The following is a 26,967-nucleotide window of genomic DNA, read 5'->3' as shown; positions in this document are numbered from 1 at the left end:
ACAGTTGTTGAAGCTATTTGGTTGCCTAAGAAATCTGTGTGACTCTTCTGTATATATGTTCTGTGGGCTGTTTGTATAACCAGGATTTGAAATGCCTCTAATTTAGCAGCTCTTCCCTACAGCACTATTTTCCCCCACAAGAGATTATTGCATCAATCTATCTCTTTCTACGCACATGATATTTGGAACCAGAATCCTGAATACAGAATTCTGTATTCCTTTACACAAATAAGTTCCAAAAGCATACTATTTTAGGAAACAGATGTGTTTCTATGTGTCTATATACGTTCTGTTTATTTTCATATAATTTCACTACACTGACATCTGCGAGCAGTTTTCAGTGTCAAGATGGTGTCACTCACTATGAACTGTCCTCCTTTCACTGCAGGAGGAAAATAGCACAAAAGTCTGTAATGAAGGAAGATTTCCTATTCTAAAGTGTCACGTCAAAGGTGCATTTGCATTGTCTGATTTACATCCCTTAGGAAAATGTAAAACCTAATCACTGGACCAGAAGGACACTACTTTGAAAGCCCATTTCACTCCATAAGAAGTCCTGTTGTCCCTAAAGTTACTCTAGATGAAACCCAAAGGAGCATACGGGATAGATGAACCCCCTTGGTGGGGTAGGTGAAAAATATCTGTAAAACAAACAGCCTGGGTTAATTTGCTATGAAAAAAAAAATATATAGAGTAGTCTGAAGGTCAAATGGAATGAAAACATGGTTTTAATCTTCTTATCTACTTATAAATCACTGATATTTTATGTCCTCTGAAGTAATTTATAGAGATTTTCACATAGCAAGCTGGCATGTCTGTTATATACTGACCTAAATTTACCTTCCATAATTTTGCAAATTCCCAGAATGGTATTTTACATGTGGAGTCACCAGCATCTGCGCCTACTACACTGCAAACCACAGCACAAATAGTTTACAGCAAAATTCAGGTGGCTGAAAGGCATCTACTGACAGCTCTTCAATATTACCATGCCATTTTCCTCCAACAGATCCTTCCCCAGAATAATACATAGGCAGATAAGTCAATGAAGTCTCTGCTGAACTGAGGACACAGAGTCCTTTTCATATCAGTTTTGGGACTGACTCCTTCCACCCTTTAGTTTACACTGACTTAGTGGATTTTCCCAATTAGAAGCCTAAGTCCTTCTTCCATACACAAGGCCAGAGAGGTGGCTGCTCAGTGAGGGCAATGAAATGTGCCAGAAGTCTGCTTGACTTATTCTCACCATTGCTAAGAGCAGATTTCAAGCTGAGTGAACCACCGTTTTTTCCTTTATACACTTTTTTTTGTTTGTTTTTAATCAATCTATTTTCTTAACTAGCAAGAAGTATTCTATCTGGAGAAAGCAAAGAAACACCCAGACTTACCATCTGATTCAGAGGCTGCTCTGAAAATCAAGTAGCTGCTGGGAAGAGGCTGAGTGATCGAACCGACATTTTCTCCCTTTGGTCCCTGGAAATGCACACAGACAGAAAGATGTAAGGCACAGAAGCTGCAATGAACTGTTCAATGTCTTTCCACCCTTCCCAGGCAGAGTGTGCATGTTGGTGATACAAAAGAAGGCAGGAGCAGGTGGAATAATTTGGAGAGACTCATTAGTAATCATGATATTGCTGCTGCAGCTCCAAGGCAGTAATGAGCTCCTATGAAAATGGGGCTTGGTCTAACCTATGCTCATATTCTCATATTCATATGCTCATATTCTGATATGCAGGAGTGGAAAGATCTTACTGTTGCCACTTGGGACAAAATCAGTCAAACCATTGTGCAACACCAGAAGGAACTGCTCCATGAGGTGCACATGGAGTCTGCTTGCAGCCAGACACTCACCATGAAACACCCTGCACTCGCCACCACAAAAGCAGCAGAGGCACACCTTGTGCTGTGAGTGCCTCCAGCAGAGAGGCAACAGCAGCTCTGCTGGAAGCAAACAATGGGGAAACTCCATCCTGAGTCTGTGGGAAAGGTGAAGATGGGAAAACCACAGAATGAGGACCAAAGGCTCCCCAGCATGGGCACATTCTACTGGGTTGCAATCCTTCACCTTTAAATCTAGAGAACCCTTACCCTGTGGTGCCTGCGGTGACAGCCACTTCAGGCTTTGCTTATTTTATGCTGCCTTTAGTTTAGAAGCTGTGGCAAAAAATACAGAAAGTGTCTTGTAAACATCCTGCCATTGTGCTTTCAGCATGACCCCCTGGAAATGATGCCCAGGGGAGCAAAGTTCATCCTGGATGAGACACTTCTTTGAGCAGAACCACAGGCTCCCTCCTTGATCTCCTTCCTGCTTCCTTCTCTTCTGAACTCCAGAGGATGCTAAGAAAAAGCAGTTCCTGTATGAAGGGAACACAGCGTCATACTCTTCATGGTATGGACTTCGTGCCATAACCAGACAGAAATAAATAGAAATCTCTCCTCCTCCATTGCACTTTCAAAGTGACCCAGCCTCCTCCAGCTCATTCTGTTCCTCACTTTGTAACAAATAACACAAAAGCAGATCTTTTTTTCAAATATGCAGACATTATGTCAGAAATAAAAGCAGGGCAGAAAACATCACCAATATTGGTGACCACAATGTCACCTGCAGAGGAGAGCAAGAGGATGCTCCAGGATGCTCCAATACAGATTTCCTTGACTTTCTAAAGAATACCACACAATGCTGAAAAACTGTAGGCAGATTTTTGCAGTTTGAGTATTACTTTCCTCCCTTAGATAGGCCTTGATAGTATCCAACCATATTCCTTTAAAGAAGGATTCCTTCCTCCTAGTTGATAAGCATGGAACTGTGACTGCTACTGAAAACTGCTCCTGTATACAGGTGCTTCACAGTTAAATAGTAATTTTATCTGGATTTTTGTTTTTAAATTATACTCAGAAAACCAAAATTTGGACAGAATTTAAAGTAGGAAAAACATCAAAATCTATCTGAGTGTATGAACTTGAAGTGTTAAGAAGACAACAGTCTCCAGTCAAGCTTCTTGCCTTCACACCTGCAGGGTTCCTCTGCTGCAAAGAGAAACTGGATTCCTCGTTACTTTCTTTTTCCCCTCCCCTCTCCCACAGGAGGTTCACAAAATTAAGACTGTTTAAAGGCTTAATAGTCAGGACTGGCAAAGTTGAGATTTGATTTGTAAACCAGAGCAGAGCAGCTTAAGACATTACTAGTGACATTAATGCAATCAGGCATCATTCCCCATGGCATTTTTCCCTTCAGCTGCTTGCAGCTGAGCAGGGCATTGGAGAACTATTGATAATACCATTACTTGTGTTTTTAGTGCAGAGGTGGATATTTGCTCTGTTTGAGGAAAAACCCCACAACCTAACAGTACAGATACAGGGAAACAATATTAAAAAAAAAAAGAGGAAATGGGAAGGAAGTGATAACACAAGATTCTAACAGGCATTTAGGCACTATTTATGCATTTATGGATTAACTCAAAAAGCAGCCAGGTCACTCTGTCAAGGAATCATATTCAACAGTAAGGCATGTTCATGCATGGAGGGGGCCATTTCCAACAGAAAAAGAAAAGAGAGGAGGCCACGAAAATAAAACCAACATCTGCACAGATTAAATGATGTTCTGTATCTGCACAGCAGAGATAATGATGCTTTCTACCTCCCAGCCTTCGAGCACCATGCCAATGACCATCCCTCACTCAAAGTATTATCCCAGCTGCACCAGCACCCAGAGCCTGGCTGCAGCCCCTCAGCAGTACAACTTAGAAAGGATCAGTTTCAGATCATTCCTATCTTTACATCTGATTTGAGACTCAAAAGGCATTATGAAACAGGAGGTGATTGGGCTTTGAAAAATGAAGAGGACTGACAGTTTTGGATAGTATGACAAGACATCTCAGACAGTCATAAAACAAAGCTTAAAAAAGGGGGAAAAAAAATCTCCTTATTGCGGATAACCACAAGGATGAAGATGAAACCGTTGTATTATGGAGTAGAATAACAACTAGAAAAGTGGCAGTGCAAGACCATTACTAGAACTTTTTATTTAAAGGAATGACTCAAATTCTTACAAATGAACAAAATTCAAATTACACATTTTCCCAGATTCAGTAGGTCTGATCCCAGCTTACTTATTGTTCTAAATAAATGTCAGAACAGGCTGCAGATAATGAAAGCCTTCCCACACCACACTGCTCAGCAAGCTTGAAGGGAAATACAACCTATTCCAGGACATCTTGCAGGCAAACCCTGCCAGCTGATAGATCTACACTCCCTCTGTGCAGCAGGAGGACAGACACCCACAACCTCACACAAATTACTAGGTTGGCATTCCCCAGTCTCCTGCAGCAACCTCGGCAAAATGTCTCTTCCCATGGGTAGTGTGGGATCACACTGCCCTCACACACTGGACAAAGTGCCCCTGCAGCAGCATCTGGAGCGTGTGGGGGAAGCTTTTCTTACTGCTGCTTTCACTGCTGGCTGATTTTGGGACCTTGATGGTTTTGGCCTTACATTTACTAAGGCCTGGATGGAACAAATAGATAAGAGGTATAACCCATGTGCACTGCAAAGGAGTTTCAGGCTGAAACTCTCAAAAAGCCAGGGAAGCAGTATAGAATAAAGAACTCTTTCCCTCAGCAATATGCTTCTAAGAGAGCTCTAGACCCCAGAGAGCTTTATTAGAAAAACAGTACCCTGGTGGATGTATTTAGCTTTCAACTGTAAGCCATGGCCTTTACATCTTATCTTGAAAGGTGCCCCAAAATCTTGTCCTGCTCTAACTAAAGTTAAATGCCTGTACATCAAGTTTATTTGGCCAGTACTACCATAAAGGCCTATGGCAGTGCCTGAACCAAACATTTGTTCCAGGGCTGAACCCCAGAGTTAGCTCCAAACATCTGCTGGGCAGCCAGGCCAATATGTACAAAGATATTCAGTAATAAACTGAGTAAACTGCAAATCCACTGATGAGAGTGAAAGCTGGACCATCAGCTCTAATCTGGATAACCTCTGAAAATTTCACAAGCCATTTTGGCCAAGAATGAAAGGTGTTCATCCACCTCTTATTTCTATTGTGATGGACAGTAACTTGGGCTTTTTGCTTAAGCTCAAGTGAATCTGTATTTAATGAGAAACAGACTTTCTTTGCATAGTTATACACAAATAATGTAGATCAGTCAATTCTGCTCCAGTTGCTTTAAAAAGAGGCTGTGAAACAACATAAAATAAAATAGTATTTTTAGCAGTTTCAGCCTTAAACTGTTGACAAAGTGCAGACAGCCTCTTTGACATCAAGCAGCTCACTGGTGGATTTCTTCCTGATGTGTATTTTGGAGTTTACCTCGTGGCTGAAAGCATCTATCACACGCAACAGTCCAGGCTGAACTCAGGTTTCAGGGAGTATCCTACTATGCAGCTCAAATGTGGCTTTCTAAATATGTCTCAAGAGACACAGAATATTACTTTGACTTTAAAATTTAAACCTCTTTGGACTTCCTCTAGTCCACAAACATTTTTGGATATACACTTCCTTCACATTTAATATACTAATTCTTATTTCTAACTTATTTTTTTCTCAAGAGACACAAGAATTAGATATACATACTGAAATGCACACACACATTGATAAAACCTCCTTTTTCTTTGGGATGCTTCATATCAAAGGAAGGGCATCCTAGTGCAACACTTCAGATCTGTCAGCAACTCCGCCTTTCAGCATCTGACTGCACTTTTGATTCTATTTTTCACTACCTCCTCTGACTGTGCTTCTCAGAAGAATTCAGTTGACCTGTCAAGTCGCAAGGAAGGTTTTTGTTGACAGACAGTAAATAATCAACAACCTTCTTGGGTGCATGTTCTGAATTTAAAAAGCATCAAAACTCTAGAAACTGAATAAGAAGCAAGGTAGCAACGAAACGTTTGGAACTTTAAGGAAAAGCAATGCATTTAGGCACAAAGCAGAGCTGAGCTGCTGGCAGAAATCAGCAGCTCTCACCCCTGGTTGCTGAGGTTAATTTTAATTCTCTCCTCCTACCATATTAAAAATGGAAAGGCTTTTTATAGATTGTATAGCTGTATTTAAAACTGTTCAATTAACTGCACAGATGAGCAGGAGTGTGTCTGCTTGATCTGTTCCCACAGGGGTTCTCCCATTTGTTAGAACTCCTGATGCCATGACAAGTGCTTTCACTGCACTCTTGTGAGTCTCTCCATTTCCATTCCCTCTGCTGACTACCTTGCAGCAAGGCATCAGCTCATAATGCCTTATTTACACTTGTGGTGTCTCCTAGAGAATTTATATCTGCAGTAACTCTGGTTTTGTCACTGTTTTTGACAGGAAACAAATACAAGAACATTTAAGTTTTGTCTTCAGGGTATCCAAAACATGTGGCTCTCAATGCCTTTCAGGAGGTGCTAGGATCTTCCTCTTTGCTCATACCCATTTCATAATTTTTTTTTTCTTTTTTTTTGCCTATTCTTAAAAGAAAGAAGAAAAAGGAATACAGCTCTTTAAGATGTGCAGGGAGTTATTTCAAGAAGTGTAAAAAAAAATAATAATTTTTGTTACAGGGAGATCCAGAGATCACTACAGGAGCCCTGTGTGTAGAGGAAGGGATTGTCTCAGCCTGAAGAATAACTCAAAATGAAGAAAATCCTGCTATTTCCATTTCAAAGAAGAGACAGTAAGGGCTATCTGAAGTCACACTTTTGTGCAACAGTCAAGGCTTGAGCTGAACACCAAGTTCCAAGTTCACTGCAAACAAATCCAAACCTCAGGGGCATTAGAAAAAAAGAAGTCAAATTATAAATCTGGGTTTTTTTTAATCACTTTGCCAACCATCTCCCTGTATTGTATGAAGCACTTGGTGCTTTCTGTGTCCTTGTTTTAGGGACTTTAGTTAACTGTGTCTATGCCCAACTCCTTTTTAAGAGGTATGTCATGGCTTGATATAGCTTCTATGTATTGAACTTCTTTTCCTGCAGAAAACACACTTCCTTTTTCCTCAGTGTATGCAGGCATCTGTACACTGAGAATGATACATCTGTGGAACTAATCACAAGGACTATGTCTCTTTGATGTCATTCAATGATCGAGCTTTTGTATCCTTAATCTTTTTATGTGGTCAATTCACCACTGCTAACAGCAACTGAATAACTAAATAATATCAGTGCTAGGCAACATCAGTGCTCAGAAACTTTGGTGACCAAGAAGAGGTTGTTTGACTCAGCAGGATTGTTACCTTTACAGCCCAGATGGATTGATCCAAAGGATGGAAGAGTTTAAAGCAGAAGCCATCCTTTTTGGAGGGTCTCTCGATCAACTCACAAGAATGGAGCAGAATTGTCCCAACCCACTGTCCGATCTTTGGCGTCTTATAAATGAGTAGCACTCCTGGTTTCAGGACACACCATAGTTTGGTCCAGCTCTTCAGAGTCCCACGAATCTGGAGGAAAAAGAAAGTTGCATCTACATTGTTCCTTAGAAGAAACCCAGCATTTATTCAGTATTCATACAGTATTTCCAGTATGTTTATTCCAAGACTGCACCATGATACACTTCCTAAGGAAAATACATGGTGTTCCCTGAACAGTCCTAGGGACCTCACAGCAAAATCCCAGAACTTGGAAATCTGGCTATCAGAATCTTGTCTTCATATTTTTATTACTGACTGAGTATTCTTCCTATTTTTATTACTAGCTCAGTGTTAGCAGCTTGATTAATTTTTTAGGCAATCAGCACTGCTGGCCCATGTAGAGTGATCTGTTAATAATCACAGAGGAATGCCAATTAGAACATTGCATATGAAAATGCTATAGCTAGTCTAACTTGATTTATAAGTCATTTTAATAGTGTTCTGTAGAACACTGCTATTAATGCGTTTTATCAAATACCCAATTTTTAAAAGCACTCTCTCCAGCTGGTTTACTTCTCTGTTGAGCTCAATGCAGCTCTCTCTTGCATAGAAAACATTAAATCTGATAAGAATATATTAAAGATAACAGCTTTAAGAATGGAGAAGTTTCTCAGTAAGGTTAGATTTTGCCTAAGATCTTCCTGCCTTCAGTATGCATAGCCAAACCTCAAGTCTTTTCTGTGGTCTGTTTTTGTGGCCCAGCATTATTTGCAGCTCACCAGAAATTTCCAGCCACAGCAAACATGTAACAGGTATTCAGTGGTTTAAAAAGTCTAACTATTTATTTTTCATTAACAGTAAAGACTACAGGAAGACTGTGCTGCCAATCTTAACTTCTCAAATAAACCATAAGCATATCACTTTTCTGACCTCTAATAATAATTGCAGAACAATGTTGGAGGTTTTTACCACTAACCAAATGCAACTGTATTGTTTTATGAGATCCTTAAGTTAGTTTGTTTTTCTTAAGAGCTATGTGTTTGGCAATGCTTGGAAGTTAGGTTTTGGTAATACAAAAGGTTCAACCAATTCACTATTATTTGAGAAAACTAAATGGCCCCAAAGGAGGAGAAAACCAGTGTTCATCTCTCAATGTCAATCCAGATTTACTTTGCCACACAGAAGTTTCAGGACTTCAATGAGAAACTGTCACTATCCAAGTCTGTGTACAAAGAGAAATTGCAGTTGTCATCAGGTACAATGTTTCACACTGTGCTGTGACAGCAGAAAATCCAGTTGTCGATAGAACAAGCTGTATCTGCCCATTTTCAGGCTGTTACTCAGTCTATTCCCTCTTCAGTACAAAACCACATTTATGGGAAGAGGCCAATAGAGTCTTTCAGAGAGGAACAAAGAGAGAAACCTCACTTCCCTTTGAACTATGCCCTTTTTGAGTCCTTGTTGCTCCTTGAGGACATAGAATAGACCAATTGAGTTAAGGTGGAAAGTAAATACCCACAGTTCCACTTTTATAGCAGTTATTTAAATAAAGCTTGAGATGAAGCTTTGTTGAAACTATTTGGTCTTCTTTAATTTAAAAAAGTCCTTGTGCATACATCTCAGACACATCAACTACTTCACATCTCACTTATTTTTTCCCACAGCCTCAGAAGAAATGGTCTGTATCAAATACCTTCAGCCAGTCTGCTGTGATCACCACACTGGGATCCTTCAGAGCACTGAAGAGTTGTTTGGTAGCTCTTTTCTTCTCCTGTCTGTAATTCTTTTTTTGTACCTGGTTGAGAACAGAGAAAATATAGTAGCTGTAATCATGGCCTTTTTTGGGGACGAAAGAGCATAATGCATTAAGGACAGTTATGTATAGCACAACAAGAACTTGACCTAGCACAGGTTCCCCAGAAATGAGCACAAGGAGGAATAAAAACATAATGAGAGAACATGCATTTTCTTTGCTCCTGAAGTTTCATTAAACACAACCTAGTTTGTCTTTTCTTTGGGGGAAACGGAAAGAGGCTGGATGCCCAGCCTTCCTCACCCCTCAAATTCAAGAAACTGTATCTAATTTCATTAATTTATACTTTTGGTTTGGTAGACAAGCAAGTGTTCGAGCTACAATTTGCTCAGATTGCCTAGGCAAGTCTGTCCTAACAAGAGCAGTGAAGGATTACAATCTTCTTGAGGTGCCTAATGGCTCCAGAACATACAAACACAGTGAAATAATTACGCTGATCTGTTCTGCTTGCAGTATATAATCTAATCCTGTATATAAAACCTGTAAATGTCCTTGGCCTCTAATGACTTGAAGATTCAGAGGCTCCTCTGGGTCTTGGGAAATGACTCTGACTTGCTTCCAATGGTTTGATTGGAAGGTACCATTTGTTTTTTACAAGAAAGTCAGCTGATCATGACCTGGCTGCTTTGAACATACCTTCAGTGTTTCCTTCTTCACGAATTTGGCTGTGGGAGACACACACTCTTTGTCAGACCCATTGCAAAGCTTATATTCGATCTAAAAAAAATAAGGAGTGAAGAAAAAATAATGTGTTAACATGAAGATGTTCAATTATGCTCTGATTAAGTGTTGCTTATAACTGTCAGGAATCCATGAAAGAGCTGATTTCAGACTTCAGCAGTGGAACACTAAGCAGGCGCACAAAATGCATATCTACAGTGCAGTTCAAACTTCCTTTTTATACCCATGGCTGGTTGAAAAATTGCCCACCAAATTTTCTTTTTGTTTCCCCCATGCAGATATTAATCTTGGTTAAAAAAACAAACCAAAAAACCCAACAAAAAGTAAAACCAAACAGAAAGCCAAAAAATTATTTCTAATTTTGAAGACTGTCCAACTCTGACCAGATCTGAAAGCATTTCAATTACTAGAACTTATGGGGAATTCGTTATAGATTTTTCAGAAGGAGACCTGATACTGGCAATGGCTGTTGCACTGACTGAGAGGTCCAAAAACATGGGTGGGCAAGAAATGACCTAATCATGTTACAGGTAATACAGGAAATCACCTTCATCTTGGCCTTGCAAAGTGAAGCACAAAATATAAACAGTCACTTCAAATAGTGTTTGATAGTGTCAGTGCTATTTAAATTCACTTCCAGAAACTACAGACTGATCTCATGATTGTGCTGATGGGCTGCAGAAATGCTTTACTTTCATTAGGCATGGTGACAGCATTACTGTTACCAAAATAAAGTACACTGAGGAAGTGCAGCTCTCCAGAGCCCAGCTCACAACAAGGACCCCCCGTGTGGAAAGGTTCTGTCAGCAAATTGTACCAAACCTGGGCAGGGTTAGTGGTGAAAGAATTATGGTACAGTCTGGACTCTGCTGCTTTTAATGTGACCTTGGGGAAGTTACTTTCTCTCTCTGTACCTCTCTTCCTTCCAACCTTTCATGTGTCTGATGCATTCAGACTGTGATCTTTTGGGGTCAGGCACTGTCTCTCCTACTCACACATGACAGTTTTCCATGAAAAGCTCAGCCCTCAGCCACCTTGATTTAATGAGTGTGACACAAAAATGAGGTGTACTAAGGAAAAAATGTATCAAATATATTTCCCATTTATAAATTCACTGCTATGATGAGAAACAAACCCATGGGGCTCTCAGAATTTCTCTCCTTTATGTCACAGATTGATGTAATAATTTTACAGCACCTTCCTTTTTCCCTCCCAGTGACACAGAAAGCTCTTGGGCTACTACAGCTGTACATTAGTGTGAGCAGGAAAATTTTTAATGACAGCCAGATCAGTCCTTTTCACAGGACTCAGAGAAAAACACAGAAGTGCATGACCAGATCACACCAAACAAGCCATCAGCTATGCCTTGGAGACTGAGGCAGGAGCAAAAATGGAAGATAAAGGTGCCTGCTCAACCAAGCAAAACTCCTTGTAGATGATGCAGAATTAGAAATCAGGGGCTGAAGGTGCAATTAGCAACAGAACCGCAGTCACTGTAGAGCCTATTACTTGTTCTCACATCCTCTTGTAGTACTCTTTCACTAAAACCAAAACTACACATGATACTTTAAAAACAGAGAAATGAAAACTCTGTGATGACACACAAAGGCTAGTGAGAGTCCTGATCTGACTGTTTAGCTCACAAGTTAACTTGGATCCACTCAAAGGAAAGGTCATCTCCTGGACTCCTGAAAACTATTCAGTGTTTGCTGGTTTTGTCTTCACAGAAAGCTAAGCTTGCCTCCTCTGCCTGCAATGCAGCCTCTGATTCATATTTTGTGCTTTGGACTTTACTGTAAAACCACAAGATTTAGGATGGGGACCACTGCACAGATGTGATGAAGCAGAGAGCTGTGCCCACAGGGTCTTTGTCACATTTCAAAGAGATCAACTATAAGCCTTTCTCATAAAGAAACCTTTCCAAGTGCCTAAATATCTCTGAGCAAGAATCCTTCAGAATTATTAGGAGATTATGCTTTCATGATTTGAGACATGTGTCCTCTGAAATCGGTCAAAAGAATTCTCCCCCTTTCTCCCAATTAGTAGGAAGAATGTCCTGTTCTTGAGACATAACTATGAGCCAATTGTTTATTAGTAATTTCACTCCCTCTGGCCTGAGAGATCAGGCCACAGAGAGAAACACTGTGTACTAGTCCTCATTAGCCAGTGTGAGAGGCAGCAAAAGCACAGATGTCCCCAAGATTCTAGGAAATACTGCTCAGGTGCCTGCAAAGCATCAGGATACGAAGAATGCTTTTTGATTAGCTAATTAAAACAAGTCACAGTTGCTTGTTATATAGAAAATTACACCTTAGCACTTAAATAAAGAATGAAATTTTGGCCCCTAAGCTCATTTGGCTTGGGGAGATTTGCTTGCGGCTGAATTCAGAAAGGCTTCCAACAACCACAGCAAACCTGAGCCTAAACCTGCTGCCTGTGGTGAACCAGCCCTGACAGAGACAGAGGCACTTCCACTGCTCCACCAGCCCTACCCTGCCTCCACCTTGGAGTCTCTCTGGGTCACGCTAAAAATAGAGTTGAACAAGCACAAGACTTTAAACCTGGGATGTTCACACAGACAGACACTGATCCTGACTCTTTGGGAGAGCTGACTCCATGACCAAGGACACTGGTGCCCAATTCCAGCCAATACTGCTGTGTACACCATCAAACCACAGCACACACTAAGCGATGAAGGGATAATCTCCCCTGACACCACAGCCTCCAGGAGCTGAAGAAATACAGCAGAACTTGTCTGGAACCATTTCATACTGGTGCTTCACTTAGTTAAAGCAACTGGATGAAGAGCTTTGGAGGATGCTCTGGTGGCTCCTGAACCATTGTGCTGCTTCCTTCAGGCACTCCCTCCCCCAGGTTTGGGCTACACCTGGACATGACGAATCTGTGAACCTGGCCTGTAAGGGGAAACAGGGATACAGGGGATGGTGGTCACCAAGACAGGCTTGAGAGTGGATGAGAAAGAAGCAGTAACATAGGTGCTCACTGCCCATATAAAAATTTCTAGGCATGGGAAAATAAGTTCCTGTGCTTCTATGTCCCAAAAACTGTGATGTACCTATCAGCTGTGTGACCAATACCAGAGCTCCCTGAGATGGTTGCAAAACGCTTTATGAAGAGAGAAAAAATGTTACTACAACTAAGCCATGGTTTTAACTAGGAGCCATGGACAAGCTTTCAGATGTGCCTGACCTGGGACTTTTGACAGTTCTCCAGTTTTTGTCGAGGCAGACTGATTGCTTCTCCCTCTGACTTTGCCCCTTGTTATGCATATGAGGAAGCATCATCACTAATCCTAAACAGCAGCTTGCTGGCAAGGACACTGGTGATCTCCAGCTCTACAGAGTGAAAAGCATTGTGTTTCTGGGTTTAAAGCTCCTGCTTTCTCACAGGACAGGCGAGATCTAAGTCCCCAGGACAGCATACCATAGGTTTCCATGCTGCTGATAGTAATTATAGTTCCCCTAGGATTAAATAATATGATTTCATATTTTTACATTAATCTGTCCTAATGGTTTTGATTGTGCCTTGTGGCATACATAAGATTCAGTAAATTTGGGCCATCAGCTCTAAAGATTCCCAAGACACAGCAGCATCTCACATTGCTAAGACACATCAAGAGTATTTAATGATGTCTTTCTACTGCCCTGCCTTTCTCAGCCTGGCAGAAAACTAAGAGAAGCCATTTGTCATCACAGCAAGTCTTCCAAGGACACTGGGATAACGCTTGTGCAGGGTATCAGAATCTGGCCCCCGCTCTTTGCAGCAACATGTGAATAATATTGGCCACAGATGAGACTTTGTACAATGGGAGAGCAAGGAATTTGTATCCTTTTTAAAGAAAAAAAAATCCACATTGGAGTATTCTAATAAGAAAGCAGTAAGTAGGCTTTCCACATACTGGTTCCTATAAAGAGAGAAGGTTTTAATCTGCCAAAAACTTTCACCAGAGCATGCTGCAGCACTCACAGGGAGAAAAACTTGTTGTCCCTTTTCAGTTCTCTAATAAAACCTGTCCTTTTCAGGACTGAGTGATGACAATGGGCTGTACTGTACTCAAAAATATACTTTTTATCCCAGTTAAGTTTCTGTTCCCTTTCATCTCAGTCTTGGAGCTCTGGAGATTCACTGCTGATTATCAGCAGTCATCACAATACCCTAACACTTCTGACAGGCTTTGTGAGAGAGCATGCAGAGTCCTCACAATAATGCTATTCTGATCCATGTCTTTTTGGTGACTTCATTTCCAAGAGGAATCGATTCATTTCACAGAAAAGCAGCCTGTGATCAACTCCAGTGTGGGGGATGCTAGCCCATCAGTATGCCAGCTGTGCCTAGGACAACAGCAAGAGAAACATCCTGTTACTTAGCTCAAGCAATCCTTGCTGCACAACAGCCAGAATTATTCTGAATCAGAAACATTTAATAAAGTAATTCTCAAGCTGTGCTCTGCATGGTAAGAGCAGTGACAGCTTACAAGCTGCCCTTTCGTCTTCTTTGCATCCAAGAGAAAGAAAGACAAGATCAGATGGGAATTTGAAGGCAGAAAAAAAGGAGCTGGGGTCATAAGTTATGCTTCACAAATCAGTGACATGTCCTTGGTCAGACGTAATTTCTCCAGTATCTTTGTCACGTATAATTGCTACAAATCACGATCACACAGAAATAAAAGAAATAAAATAAACGAAAGAAAAGTTGTTTAGTAGTATAAAAACTATGGAAAAGCTGGGTTTGACATTACAACTGAGAAACTCCTTGTTACTTGTGAATATTCACAGATATTTCAACCAAATGTAAGCAATTTTGGTTTCCTTATATTATAAGCAGTTCTTTTCGAAAAATTTTACTTTTGTTGTGAATTAACAGCTCATCCAGAGCACAGCAGAGTCAGTGAAACGATTCTTACTGACAAACAACCTTTGCAGTAGGAAAGATTACCCTTCAACTGATATGCTGCTTTACAGTGAGCTGAATAATCTTCAACTGAAAATTTCCAGTTGGGAAAAAACCCAACATAATGATCCCTCTTATTCCAACAATGTTACAAAGATACAGCAACTGTGTTTACTACTCTGAAATAGCACAATGATTAGCACAAACTGAAAAGCCTCTACAAATTAACAGTTGACATGACAGCAGCATCTGGGGAAAATAACTGGTGAAATTCAGCCATTCAAGCAACTTCAATTATCTAGTTATACCAGTGTTTAGTGGAATCCTTGGCTCCATTGCATCATATTATGGTAAATAGAGAAAAACTCACAGACCTCACAGGATTTCTATTTGATCATTTAAGCATGTCTTGCATGGGAAGTTTGTTCTGCAAGGTCAGAATATCTAAAGAACATTTGAGGCCAGAAGGGAAGTTGGACACTGAGAAGATGCTGTTTCACATGACTGTCCTAGACTTAGTGACAGCAGAAAGCTGAAGCAGTTTTGATTTCCCCTCCAGCTATAGGCACAGCTTTTGTCCTTAGGCTGGGTTTAAACAAACAAAGTGAGCAATGAAAAAGAATTGGACCTGCAGTTTTGCTAAATTTTTAAATAAATAATTTCAATTCCAGCACCTTAATTTGCCCTTACCTTCCTTGTCAGAAACACTAGACTAAGGAATTACAATCACTAGTGACTTATGCTGACATGATTGCACTGCTGTGGCTTCCCTAAAGTTACTACTGTCCACATTCAGCTCTGTGAGCCACTTGGGTATTTTCAGCGCTTGTCTGTACCTACAGAAGTTAGGGCTGCTCCATGTTTTCCACTTCACATGCAAAATCCTACCCCTCTTCAACCTCATTTCCCCAGGATACTCCAGGCTATGTCTTTGCTCAGTTGAAATCAGCTGCAAAGCCCTCTGTAGACAACTGTGACTATCCTAAAGTGCTGCACTTGGAATTGAGGAAACAAAGTGTGCTGAGCCAGGGCACAGGAACTGAGTGTAAGTGTTCATAGAGACAACTGGCTCCAAAATAATGCCATCCACAACATGGAGGGCATGAAGTATGGTAAAAAAAAGACAGGAAAGGTTCACTTGAGCATAGCCACCACCTGGAAGGGCTAGAATCTCCCATTAAGTTGAGCTTAACACACACAGGGGATGTTTCCTGAGTCTCTCCAAGGTGATTCTTGCAATATCTGGGTCTGTCTGCCAAACAATTCCTTGGTTTGCTGGCTAAAGGAGAACAGAGGAAAAGGTACTCTTGTAAACTTCCACATTTGAGAATGATCTTCTATGTTAGTCCTGAGTGTAACCATGACTAGAATTACCTCAGAGGTCAGAAGCATGATTCATAGATCAAGCAGCGTGAGCGGGAGAGTATGGGAACTGAAGCTTAAATCTCAAGTGATGAGTATGTGCAGTTTCAAACCACTGTGCAGCTAAAATAAATTCCTAGCAGTCAGTTATATTTGTAATTCAGATTACAAATCACACAACAAAGACCTGAACAATTTGAGCATGTGGAAAAACTCATTTACAATGCTTTGCCTTCCAATACATCACATAACTGTGCATGCAACAGCCCCACTCCTACAATTTCATAGACTTCATTGCAGCATTAGCAAGGGACTGGAAACAGTGAAGTACCACTGAGCTCCAGCTTCAGGATTTTCCTGACTATCCCTTAAAATATACCTCAATTCTTTGTGGCCCTGCCTGCATAGAGACTCCATCTGCCCTTTAGCCAGTAGAATTAGTAGGTAAGCACAGGAAAGAAAGAAAGAGAACATGCAGCACTGCATACTGCAATAAAAGGTGCCTCAGAGGACTCTAACAGCATCTAATGAGGCACAAAGCAAAATAAAGGCACCTACTGTCACTATCAGGTGTGTGCTAACTGTACTACCTCGTTGCAGAGACAAGCTTAAGGCTTTGAGACAGTTTGGTGACACTTTCACACCTGACCTATGAGCTCTCATCCCAGAAAACAAGGATAAAGGACTCTAAAATAGAGAGAAACTAATAAGAGAAACAATCTGAAATAAGTATGCTAATATTCTTTTTCCTTTTGAAATAGGAGATGAAAGAGACTCCACTTAAAAAATTAAATAGGAGAAAATGTGCTGCAGAAAGTTACCAATGTAACATGTAGCTCAACTGTGCCTTAAATATGTTCCAATAAAATGTGGGTCAAGAAGCCACAGCTGAAATTACAAATATATATATATAGTGCCAAGAACCACACAAACACATTGAAAGCAAATGTTCCAGTATCAAATATTTGACTGTCTGTACAGACAGGACAACTGGGATGTGTTCACACCTCAGAGAGAGCAGCCCACCCATGAGCACAGGGCAGTGTGGCTGCAGATAACTCTTCACAGCTCACAAGTTCACAGACATTTATAGGGTTTTTATGCCACATTCTCTCTGCTAACTTGGGCAACCTGCAGCCTTTTCCATCATGCAGTGTGGTTATGGCCTGGGTGAACGAAATGCAGAACTATTTCCTCCTCACTAATGAAGATGTGAAACAGAAACACAATGTGCCTTGGCAATGAAGGGAATCCAAGGCAGAGTTGAGGTTCCCCAAGCCCCAGTCCAGGGACAGAATCACTTGACTGGCTTTCCTTTCCTTCTTATTACTGAGTGAAAGTAGTTAATGTGCTGTGGTACCTCAAAATAGTGCTGCTGAAAGGACAATGATTTCCAACAAGGTTTTTCATATCTGCTATACCAAAAGAAGGGCAAATATCCATGGCATGGATCTGTAACCTATAACATTTGCTTTTTAATCCATTAATTAAACTAGCACACCCTACAGTCCAGTCTCTAGCAATTACCCACCCACCCCCTGCTATCAGGAATCTAAACATGACCCAATTAGTGCACATTCTCCCTTTGGTTCAAGTAGGTGGAATCACTATTTATTTTTAAACTGAAATAGTATGACAGATCCCTACTTACAGTTGTGAAAGCTGACAGTAAGGCTTAATTTTATGGCATTAAAAGCTGAGTGGATGTGAAAAATTACATATTAAACAAACTGACCAACCGTTTGCCTGAATTTTTAATTTAACAAGACACTTCACAATAAGGACTCCCTACTCTCATTGCAAAGCATGACAGAAGGCAAGTTACATGGCTGGAGGAGAGCAAGGTACTGCACAACACAGCAGGGTGAAGAAGAGTGAAGTGAGAATGACAGGTGCTACAGCACAGGTCCAGTGAGGTGGAAAGTCACAGAATCAAGCATCATGTGTCTAAGCAGAATATTCAGGTAGGAAAGAAACACCCAGCTCTGGCCCATTCAGCAGCCAAAGCAATTGCCTGCAACACTGCAAAGGAGTAGGCAAGTTGAGGTTTGGTGGTTTGGAATCATGTCTCTTTTTAGTCCACTGGTGTTTTAGAGCAATTTTGACTATTGTAAAACCAAAAGCTTGGGTTAGTGAAAGCAAAGCTCGTGTCCAGGTTCAGAGTCCCATTTCTTTCAATTCACAGATCTGATGCAGCTGTTTTGTGCTGTGCATGTCCTCTTAACTCTTCTTAACGATTGTTCTTGGCACTCTCTAGGGGAGACCCACCAAAGGCTCCAAGGTGCACACAAAGCATGGTAGAAATCAAGGTGGGCACCCAAATCTTCCATGAGTGCTTCTCCTTTCAAAAACATACCTGTAGGAGACTGAATGGCAAGGAAGGCCCAGAGGGTGGGAAAACACAGGTGAGCCATGCTCTCACCCAGCAATCTCTCATAAATACAGTCCTATTCCTATGTTCATTCTGCATCTCAGAAATCAAACTCCCTTTTGAGTAGCATTTCAGTGCTCTAAGCTGTCCTGTCCAGACAAAGTCCTTCTTCTTTACATTCCTAAGTCATTGGAAATTCAACAGCACTCCATGTAAGGCGTGCAAAACATCTAGCTTTAAAACACAGCCCTGGATGCAGTTACCTGGTCCTTGGGTTTCTCCACTGCCAGGATAAGCGGGAGGCTGATTTTCCTTGAGGAACCTGCCTGAAAAAGCAAAACTAAGATTGGTTTGCAGCTTGCCAGGTTCCAGCAATAGCAGAGGACATGTACACAAGTCCTTGTTGCATACTCCCAAGTCTCCTCTCATCATCATCCCCCTGTGCTGACCTCTGCCAGGGCATCCCAGCAGAACAATCTGCATGCTCCAGGCAAGCACAGAGAAATGTACTGGAAGATGCAGAGATTATTTTCATGTCTCACAAGAAATCACTTGTCTGCAGCTGTTTCTTTCGTGCTATATTTTCATTTCAGCTGGTGCCACTTGCATTTTATAGCTTCATAGTTTAAAATAAATTTAGTTAAAAATTTATTAACTGGTCTCGCTTCTATGTCTAGTTACCCTCCAAAAACATGTTAGGGAGCTGCAGCCAAAAAAGCTGTATAAAAATCTGTATGAATCTCAAAGCCAGATCTCATTTATAAGGTTGATTCCATCTCTAGAGGAAATCAAATCCTGGCACTCTGTAACTCCTGATCTAGAGGCAGGTTTTGAGCAGTGAGATCCAGGGACTTTAGATTCAGTTTTACCTCTCCCTAACAGGCTGGATGGAAAAATTATGTTGAGGAAATGTTGATTAGTTTGTCTTCCTCTTCTGTTTCATCAATTCCCAGAGCCCTCTCCCAGGCTCTCCACTCACTGTTTCAGATGCTGTGCACAACACTAAATATTACAGTTTTCTTTTGTAAAACGATTAAGATTTATGATTGCCTTGCTGATCAGGAACAGCAGGAGACACCTCTGCTGACAAAATCAACCTTCCAACCATAATTATCTAATTACAGTGCCAAATGAGGCACAAATAAGCCAGGTTCTTCTGTGGGAGGTGAAATCAAGCCAGAGGAAAGTGCAGGCCTCCTTGTCATCCCAACCATGCAAAAACACTCATTTTTTTTCCCTCAAAATATGCACACACAGTTCCTGCAGAAACAGAGGAAGAGGCTTTCTCAATGATTTTTAAAAAAGAAAGGTAAGAGTGATTAATAACATCCTGAGAAAAAAATGAAAGCAAGACTGGGAATGGTTCCCTATCCCGAAGTACCTTGCTAATGGAGTTTGGAGTCTGTGGTGTCTCATCCTTCAGTGACGATGGGCTGCTTCCTTCCACATCTTTCCCTGCAACAAAAAAATGTGATTCAAAACCAGAGAAATTCTGTGCAAAACCATGGCTCATCATGGCCTGAGAAGGGCTACTGCTATTGGCACACAAGGGAAGTTATCATGAGCAAAAGCAGGCACACCATGCTCCCAGAGAGGGATCGTGTAGAATTTGAAATAGCCTTGATCCTCATGCTTGGGTAACAAGACTGCTCAAAAGTAAGGTCTCAAAACACCATGGACAACCAGCATGAGGGTTGCAAAGTCCAGCATTTGAAAGCTGGAAAAAGCCAGAAATAAGGTTGCTTATGCATCCTTAATCAGCTCCCTTCTGTGTCCGCATTATGATGCAGTCTTTAATTACATTACCACAGTCTGTTCTTTCCTTACATATTTGTTCAGCGCAAATAATAAATGCAATTCAGTTAATAAGCAGCTATTCAATCCTCCTTGGTCAGTATCTGGCAACTACACACTGATGCACTTGATAGCATGCTTTGTTGGACAAATAATAACCATGATCACAAAATGTTACAGAAGACAGAAGAGTATCTAGGCATAATTAAGAAAACAAAATTAAAAAAAACCAACACACTTGCAGAAGATCAGTGTCTTCTGAACAAGTTATTTGTTAAAATAAGAAATATTTTAAATTTATGAGCAGTAAATGAGTACTACAACATTTTCCAATCATTGTAGAAATACATAGTCACTACTCAAATATCCTAAAGTTGCATACATTATATACTGGCATGAGTGTGTGCAGTCCTAGTCCAAGCAATAAAATGTAATGATTCTTTTCGCCACATGTAATCATGGCTTGGAGTAAAAGAAAGCATAGGGCTTCTATTAAAAAAAAAAAAATCTGATGAGACTAGATTTTTAGTGCCAAGACAGTCATTGTTCACCAATTACAATGTCATTTTCTTCTCAGAATCACTGGCAATTGAAACTTCAGAAAACAGGATGCAGTAAAGAACCACCAAGACAGTGAAACACAGTCCATTTGTAGCACACTGCAAACATGAGAACTGTTGAAAATGTTTCTAACACTGTGTGGGCCAGCCTTGGAAACACCACCAGATCTAAAACTGGCAAGGGAAAACCCAGATTCTCCCGAAGTCAGCAGAAACTGTCATAGATATGTCAGAACCATAATTTCTCCTGGAATTATCAGAGCAGCCTTTGAAGAAGCCAAGCACTGTTAGGGAAGTCAGCCACAGAAGCCCATGCTGACACAGGAGGCCTGGGAGAAGTGGGACAGCAGCCTTGTAGCTGCTGTACTTTTTTCCCCATGAGGAGTTTTTTCTGCACATGTATGGGAAAGTAACATATGGTCTAAAAGTTCAAGTAAAGTTAATGGGAATCAGCTGCTGCCTGCTCCAAGGGAATGGTGTCTATTAGCACAACAGAATTTACACCCATTCCTTATTATGTCTCATTTCTTAAAAGAATGCTTAACTCCAAGCTTGTAGCTGTACAAAAAGCCTGGACGTGAGACATTTCTGTCTTCTCTCAGTAATGCATTTAAAAGGATTGGCACCTGAACAATGAGATTTTCTCTGTTCTTGAGGTTCTGGACAATCCTGCTGAGAGAGCATCATGGGGAAAAAAAGGAACATGCAACTGTCCGTTCTTACTGTATCATTTACAAGGCATCATTAGGTATGTTCATGAAGTAACACCTACTAGTTTCTTATGCCAAATGCATTAAGTCTACTGGAAATTGTGAGGAAAAGGTTGTTTCTCAGAGGAGAGAATCCCTCTGAATCCCTCATCTTTCCTGTCTGTCTCAAGGAACCCTGCTGCAGCCATGCAGAAGGAGAGGGCGAGCCCTTGTTTGGAAAGCAAACTTCATAGGAACAATGTGGAAGTTTCTCAAAAACCCAGGCACACAGTTGAGTGCACAGAAAGCTCAAAAGTGAGAGTCTCACCCAGAGCACAACAGACACAGCCACCTCGAGAAAATAAATAGGAAACCACAGGAAAACATACGAGGGTTAAACAAGAACTGACTATAGAAGGTGAAACATTTATGTCCCTGATTAAGAAAACAGAATGCTCACAATAGAAAGAGAGATGAACCTTGCAATTTAAAGTGCTGGCTGCCACCAGGGCACACAAAGAAGGATCCTCCACAAAGGAGCCCAAAAATTCTGCACCAAATAACAAAAAGCATTTTGGGAAGAGAATCAGTTTTCTTCCCATTGTGAAGAAAACTGCCAACACTCCAGTCTTGTAGCTAGAGAGTAGAATTACTGATACTTTCTTTTTATCCATTATTGTCATGCAATAACATGGGGAACTAAATATTTAGTTCCTTTTCAGAACAGTAAGCATTCCTTTTCTTTGGTTTTCTGCTGGGCATCAATCCTACAGGTGCATTTGCCTTTCCCCTGTATAAAGAATGATACAGCAAGCATAACTGATAAATTCCAAAAAGAAATACAAGCTCTGATGTGAGACAAAGCTACTGCAAATAAAATCAATTTCTGCTGTAAGTATCAGCCATGTGACCCAGTGTGAACACCAGAAATGTAGTTCTGTGTATCTTTCACAGGAAAATTCCCATATTCATGAAAGTACATCTCTTAGGATGCAGATAAACCAATCTAAATTTTTATTTAAAGATTTTGTGTGATCTTGCAGCCTAATCAAAAAGAGAGATCCTGTAAAAATTCTTATAACAATAAATTTCCTATCCTCTGAAATAGAAAACAGAGAAAGGTTCTCTCTCCTCATGGCTAAGTGAAAGACAGCCATGAACAAGGAACAAGAATTCATGTCCCTCTAATGTGTGAGCTCCCTATAAAAAGAAAGTATCTTACTCAATTTTCTCTCAGTTACAAGAATCATTAGCACTTTTGTATGCAAGCAAAAAGCAAGAAGTCCAAAGTGTTATTTCAGATAGTGCCCTCTGCATTTCTCATATGTTTCCTTTAATAAAAATTAATTCTCTTGCTGAACTGCATCTCCACAGTGTAGCTCTCCTGAGGTGTAAAGTCTGTCACTCCCTTCTCTCTGAAATATTTATTTGCACATCTTCATTGTTGGAGGGTGAATCCTAGGTGATGGTGCAATGAGAGCTGCAGCTCCAGCACATCACAACCCACTGAATTCCAGACAGGAAATCACTGGGCTTTGTTGACCACTGCACCCACTTAACACAACCAGCCCAGTGCTCACGTAAGGGAAACTTGCTGGGCTCAGGCAGCAAAACACAGACCACTGGAAAAGCCTCAAGAACTGAAAGCTCATGTAAAACAACAGAGAAAAATAGAGAACAGAGAAATATGGGATGCAGCTTATGGACACAGAGCTGTGGCTTATTGATGGTGATAGCAGCATTGTTCAGAGGAACAGGAGAAGGTAGGGAAAAGCACACAAGGCTCAGAGGAAAACAAGGCAGAAGCAGCAGCAAAGGAGTGAAAGCAGAGCCTGCAATAGGAAATGGCAACTGAACATGAAGAATAACAGGCCCTTCTTGCAGGAAATATGAGAAAAACAAAGAGACAAGGCAGCTCCATGGGGACTGGAAAAGAAATTAAAGAGAAGTAGGGAGGAAGAAATAAAAGAGAAGTAAGGATAGACAAAACCCCAGACTCCCTGCAAGAAATCCCCCAACTGAAGCAGTAAATGATGTTGTTTAAAAGGGATATTCTCTCCTTTACAGATCCTTTAGTCTATGCTCTTCCTTTGCAATACTGAGGGCTACAGCCCTCACTGGCACCAGTGCTGGAGGTTTCCTGGGAGAACTGTGCTGCAGAACAGAAGATCCATCGTGGCTCAAGGCACTTGTTCTGCTGAGCCCAGCAAAGGCTGCCAGCAGGGATCAAGGAGCAACAAGGTGATGGGGGAAGCTGAGGAAGAGAAAAATTCTTCCAGCCACCTCCTCCACACTGAAACCCTCAACTTTCCCTGGTTTCTAAAATATTATAGAACTGAAATACAACTGTGAGTGAGTCAGTAACTTTTTTAGCATTGAAAATGCTGGCAAAGACTGAAGAAAGAACTGGGCAAATTCTAAGATATGGCTATCCATCACCTCAAACAAGGAGAAGCAAATACAAGCTAGAAAATAAGCCCTTCAGCTCCCAAGGATAGCAGAAGTGAGCTATTTATTTGCCACATGTTTGTACAGACTGTACTTATGGGCAGTCAGCTGTTCAGAAGTTCTACCAGGTTTGAAATGTATGAGATTTTAGGTGTCCCATTTTAAATTGTTTTCAATTTGATTACTGAAAGGCTGTAGAAGCTTCCAGCTGCCTCAGCGACAGCCAGGATTAGTCAGCACTGCTGAAAATAGGCTCCCCCACTGCCTTACAGCAGGCACTCACAAACAAAATACCTGCAAAATCAGAGGCCCTTGAAACCTTTGCACTTAAAGACAATTAGCTCAGGAAGCACAGACCTGGTTCTGGGCTACATCTGCAAAACCCAGAGAGTCTGTTGGGTGCTACATCTATATGAGCACTGAAACCTTTTGACGGATGCTGTGTTCTTTCTCCAGATATCAGTGTTTTGAGACCTCACAGGTGCTGTGAGATCTGACTATTTACAACTGACATGGCAGTTGCAGATGACAGCTCTACAAACTTGTGACTGCCCCCTGAAGCACTTGCTTACAGACTGGAACAGAAGAATTGTCTGCAGACTGCAGTCAAGGGAAGACTTCAATGTTTACTGTGAGCAACAAATTCTGAAACAATAAAATGAGCTCTTTTTCCTTCAAGAAAGGTGCTAGGAAATTCAAAGCTAAAAAAAAAAAAAGTAAAGAGAATGCTTAACACTAGTCTGCCATTCATTGCAACCTGTCAAGATTCCTAGTACTTGTAGTGCTTGTAGATATTTACAGAACATTAACCACAGAAGTTTTGCTCTTGTGATATTTATTCTGCGCTCTAAATCTGAACAGGAAAACCTGCCATTAAACATCTGCAAATGGGGACAGTAAATTTTAAGCAAGTCCAACACTTAGGGTGAAACACATCAAGTGACTTGAAATGGATGTGCCTGAAAACATTATAGTAATTTTTTAAATGTAAGGCCATGCAGCATTCAAACAGTTACAAACACCAATTCTCATGTCCTCCATTCCCACTTAATGCCATAGCAATGGAAAATAGCAGCATCATGAAAGCAGCACTGTCTGGGATCCAGTACTGCTGCGTTGCAGCAGCTTCTCTCACTTTCTCTTTCACATTCTTGTTTCTCTGTTTCCTGGCAGCATGCTTGCAGTCAAGCACCTGAGGCACGCTTCTTTCTGCACTGTCACAGCAGAAACCAACCTGGGCTGAGCGGGTAGATGTCGTTGTCAGCCCCGAAGAACAGATTGCGCGTCAGCTTGCGAGGATCGACCTTCTGAGGGGTGGATGAGGCTGGACAGAGGGAGAACCTGCGACGAATTAAGTTCTCCTCCTTCATGGCATGAGCTGTGGGGGTTTTCTGAAAAAGAAAGATTGATTACAGTTAATTTCAAGACACAGGAAATCAAAGTTTTCACACCTAGATGGCTCTGCTGCTTCAAAGCCACCTAATCCTATGCAATGTGCCAGATCTTTTTATAGAGTGACAGAAGGCAATGCAGGGAAAAAAAAAAAAAATATTAGTTTGAAGCTACAATTACTGATTTGCTGACTCTCAGTATTTGTAAACTGTAGGGAAGCAGGACACTGCTCCTTAGTGAATCCAGGCAATATAACATCTTCCTGCCTACAAGGACCCATCAGGATAATAGCTACTCACTAGGTCCATTCAGTGCCTAACATTCAGTACATAGAGCCTGAAACTCTTCTTTTTTTTTTTTTTTTTTTTTTTTTTTAAGGCTTTTGATTCTCATAAATGCAACTCCATTGGTGTCCGCAGAGTTACACCATCTCCGCACAAATCAACATTAATCTGAGCTGAGGAAGACCAGCTGCATTAGCTGCAGGGAACAGCAAGAGATCACACCAGTCACTCCCACCCTTATTTCCTATTACAGCACATATAAATGACTTTGGTTTTTAAAAATGGCATTAAGATGAGCCTTGCAGTTTGATCAGTAAGATAACCACTGATGCTCTGTGGGGGTAAAGACCAGCATTTGTGTCCCCAGAGAGGCAGAGAAGAGGCAGAGAAGCCTCTCTGCATCCCTGTACTGGTGGTACTTTGCTCTTTACCACTGCTTGGCTAACGCATTAGACCACCCTGGCTGGAATTAAAGGGTTTTTTTATACCCATCCAACAAGCAGTTCTTTCTTACCCTTTACAAACAGATACTATGACTGTCTCCTACCCAAGTTACAGGCTTTATTCTCTCCCCACGTGCAGCCAGAGGCAGGGCTCTGGATAGCAGTAAGAAGTGTTAACCCAGCCTTTGGGTGGGCATCCCCCACCACAAGGTCTGCTGCTTCTCTGGTGGACAGTTACTGAGGTAAGGAAAATCCTTTAAGGATAGTACACATTTCCTGAAAAGCACCTCCACATTTTCCTATCTCTTTCAGGTTACTGGGAAAACAAAGAAGAAAAGGTTGCCCAGAGTCACAGTGCAGGTTGGAAGGGCAGGACCTACATGCTCCTAAGGTGACCCTAATGGCACAGGTGGGAAATGGGCTGATAACAGGCTAGAAGACCCTGCCCTATCCTTCCTGCTCCCAGGACAACCCCTATGCTTGCGCTGCCCAAATGCCCCAATTTCATGGAGAACCTTCAACAGCCTTTTGGAGCTCAGCCTTCACAGCCAAGACACCACATGAGAGAGGATGCCATGAATGTGTCCCAGTGTAAGGAACTCCCCCTCCTATGTTTTATCTGGGCTCTCTACCTCCACGTCTCCTGCCAATCCTGGTAGATGACAGGCCCAATGTTTCAGGCTTTGCAATTTTTAAAAATTCATTTGCCAAGCAGGCTGCATCAGCTTTATAAACTAGCTGCTGTGTAGAAGGCAAGAGAGAATCTGCTCCTTCTTTCCTGCAAGAGAAGGCCTCAGCACCCGAGAGCTTAATTTGATCTACACCAGGCTGGACTCCAGCAATGCACATGGGTTACCAAAACCACTTTGAGCAGCAGGTCTTTCT

The 26,967-nt window shown here is 41.3% G+C and overlaps 1 protein-coding gene across 6 annotated transcripts in view; it reads right to left on the bottom strand.

Annotated features, from left to right (window-relative positions):
* OSBPL5 (oxysterol binding protein like 5) overlaps positions 1-26,967 on the bottom strand; it is a 133,770-nt gene that overhangs the window by 35,765 nt on the left and 71,038 nt on the right. For all 6 annotated transcript variants that reach the window (XM_053980821.1, XM_053980824.1, XM_053980822.1 and 3 more), the window contains exons 2-8: positions 25,198-25,354; positions 19,854-19,927; positions 18,736-18,798; positions 9,784-9,864; positions 9,028-9,129; positions 7,221-7,424; positions 1,389-1,473 (exon numbers count right to left, since the gene is read on the bottom strand). In XM_053980821.1, the coding sequence (XP_053836796.1) occupies positions 1,389-1,473; positions 7,221-7,424; positions 9,028-9,129; positions 9,784-9,864; positions 18,736-18,798; positions 19,854-19,927; positions 25,198-25,333 (745 nt within the window). In that variant the 5' untranslated portion in view covers positions 25,334-25,354. The remainder of the gene's footprint in view (positions 1-1,388; positions 1,474-7,220; positions 7,425-9,027; positions 9,130-9,783; positions 9,865-18,735; positions 18,799-19,853; positions 19,928-25,197; positions 25,355-26,967) is intronic.

This window comes from Vidua macroura, chromosome 6 (assembly GCF_024509145.1).
Source record: "Vidua macroura isolate BioBank_ID:100142 chromosome 6, ASM2450914v1, whole genome shotgun sequence".
Taxonomy (NCBI): Eukaryota; Metazoa; Chordata; class Aves; order Passeriformes; family Viduidae; genus Vidua; species Vidua macroura.
This window is presented reverse-complemented; position numbering and strand designations above follow the sequence as displayed.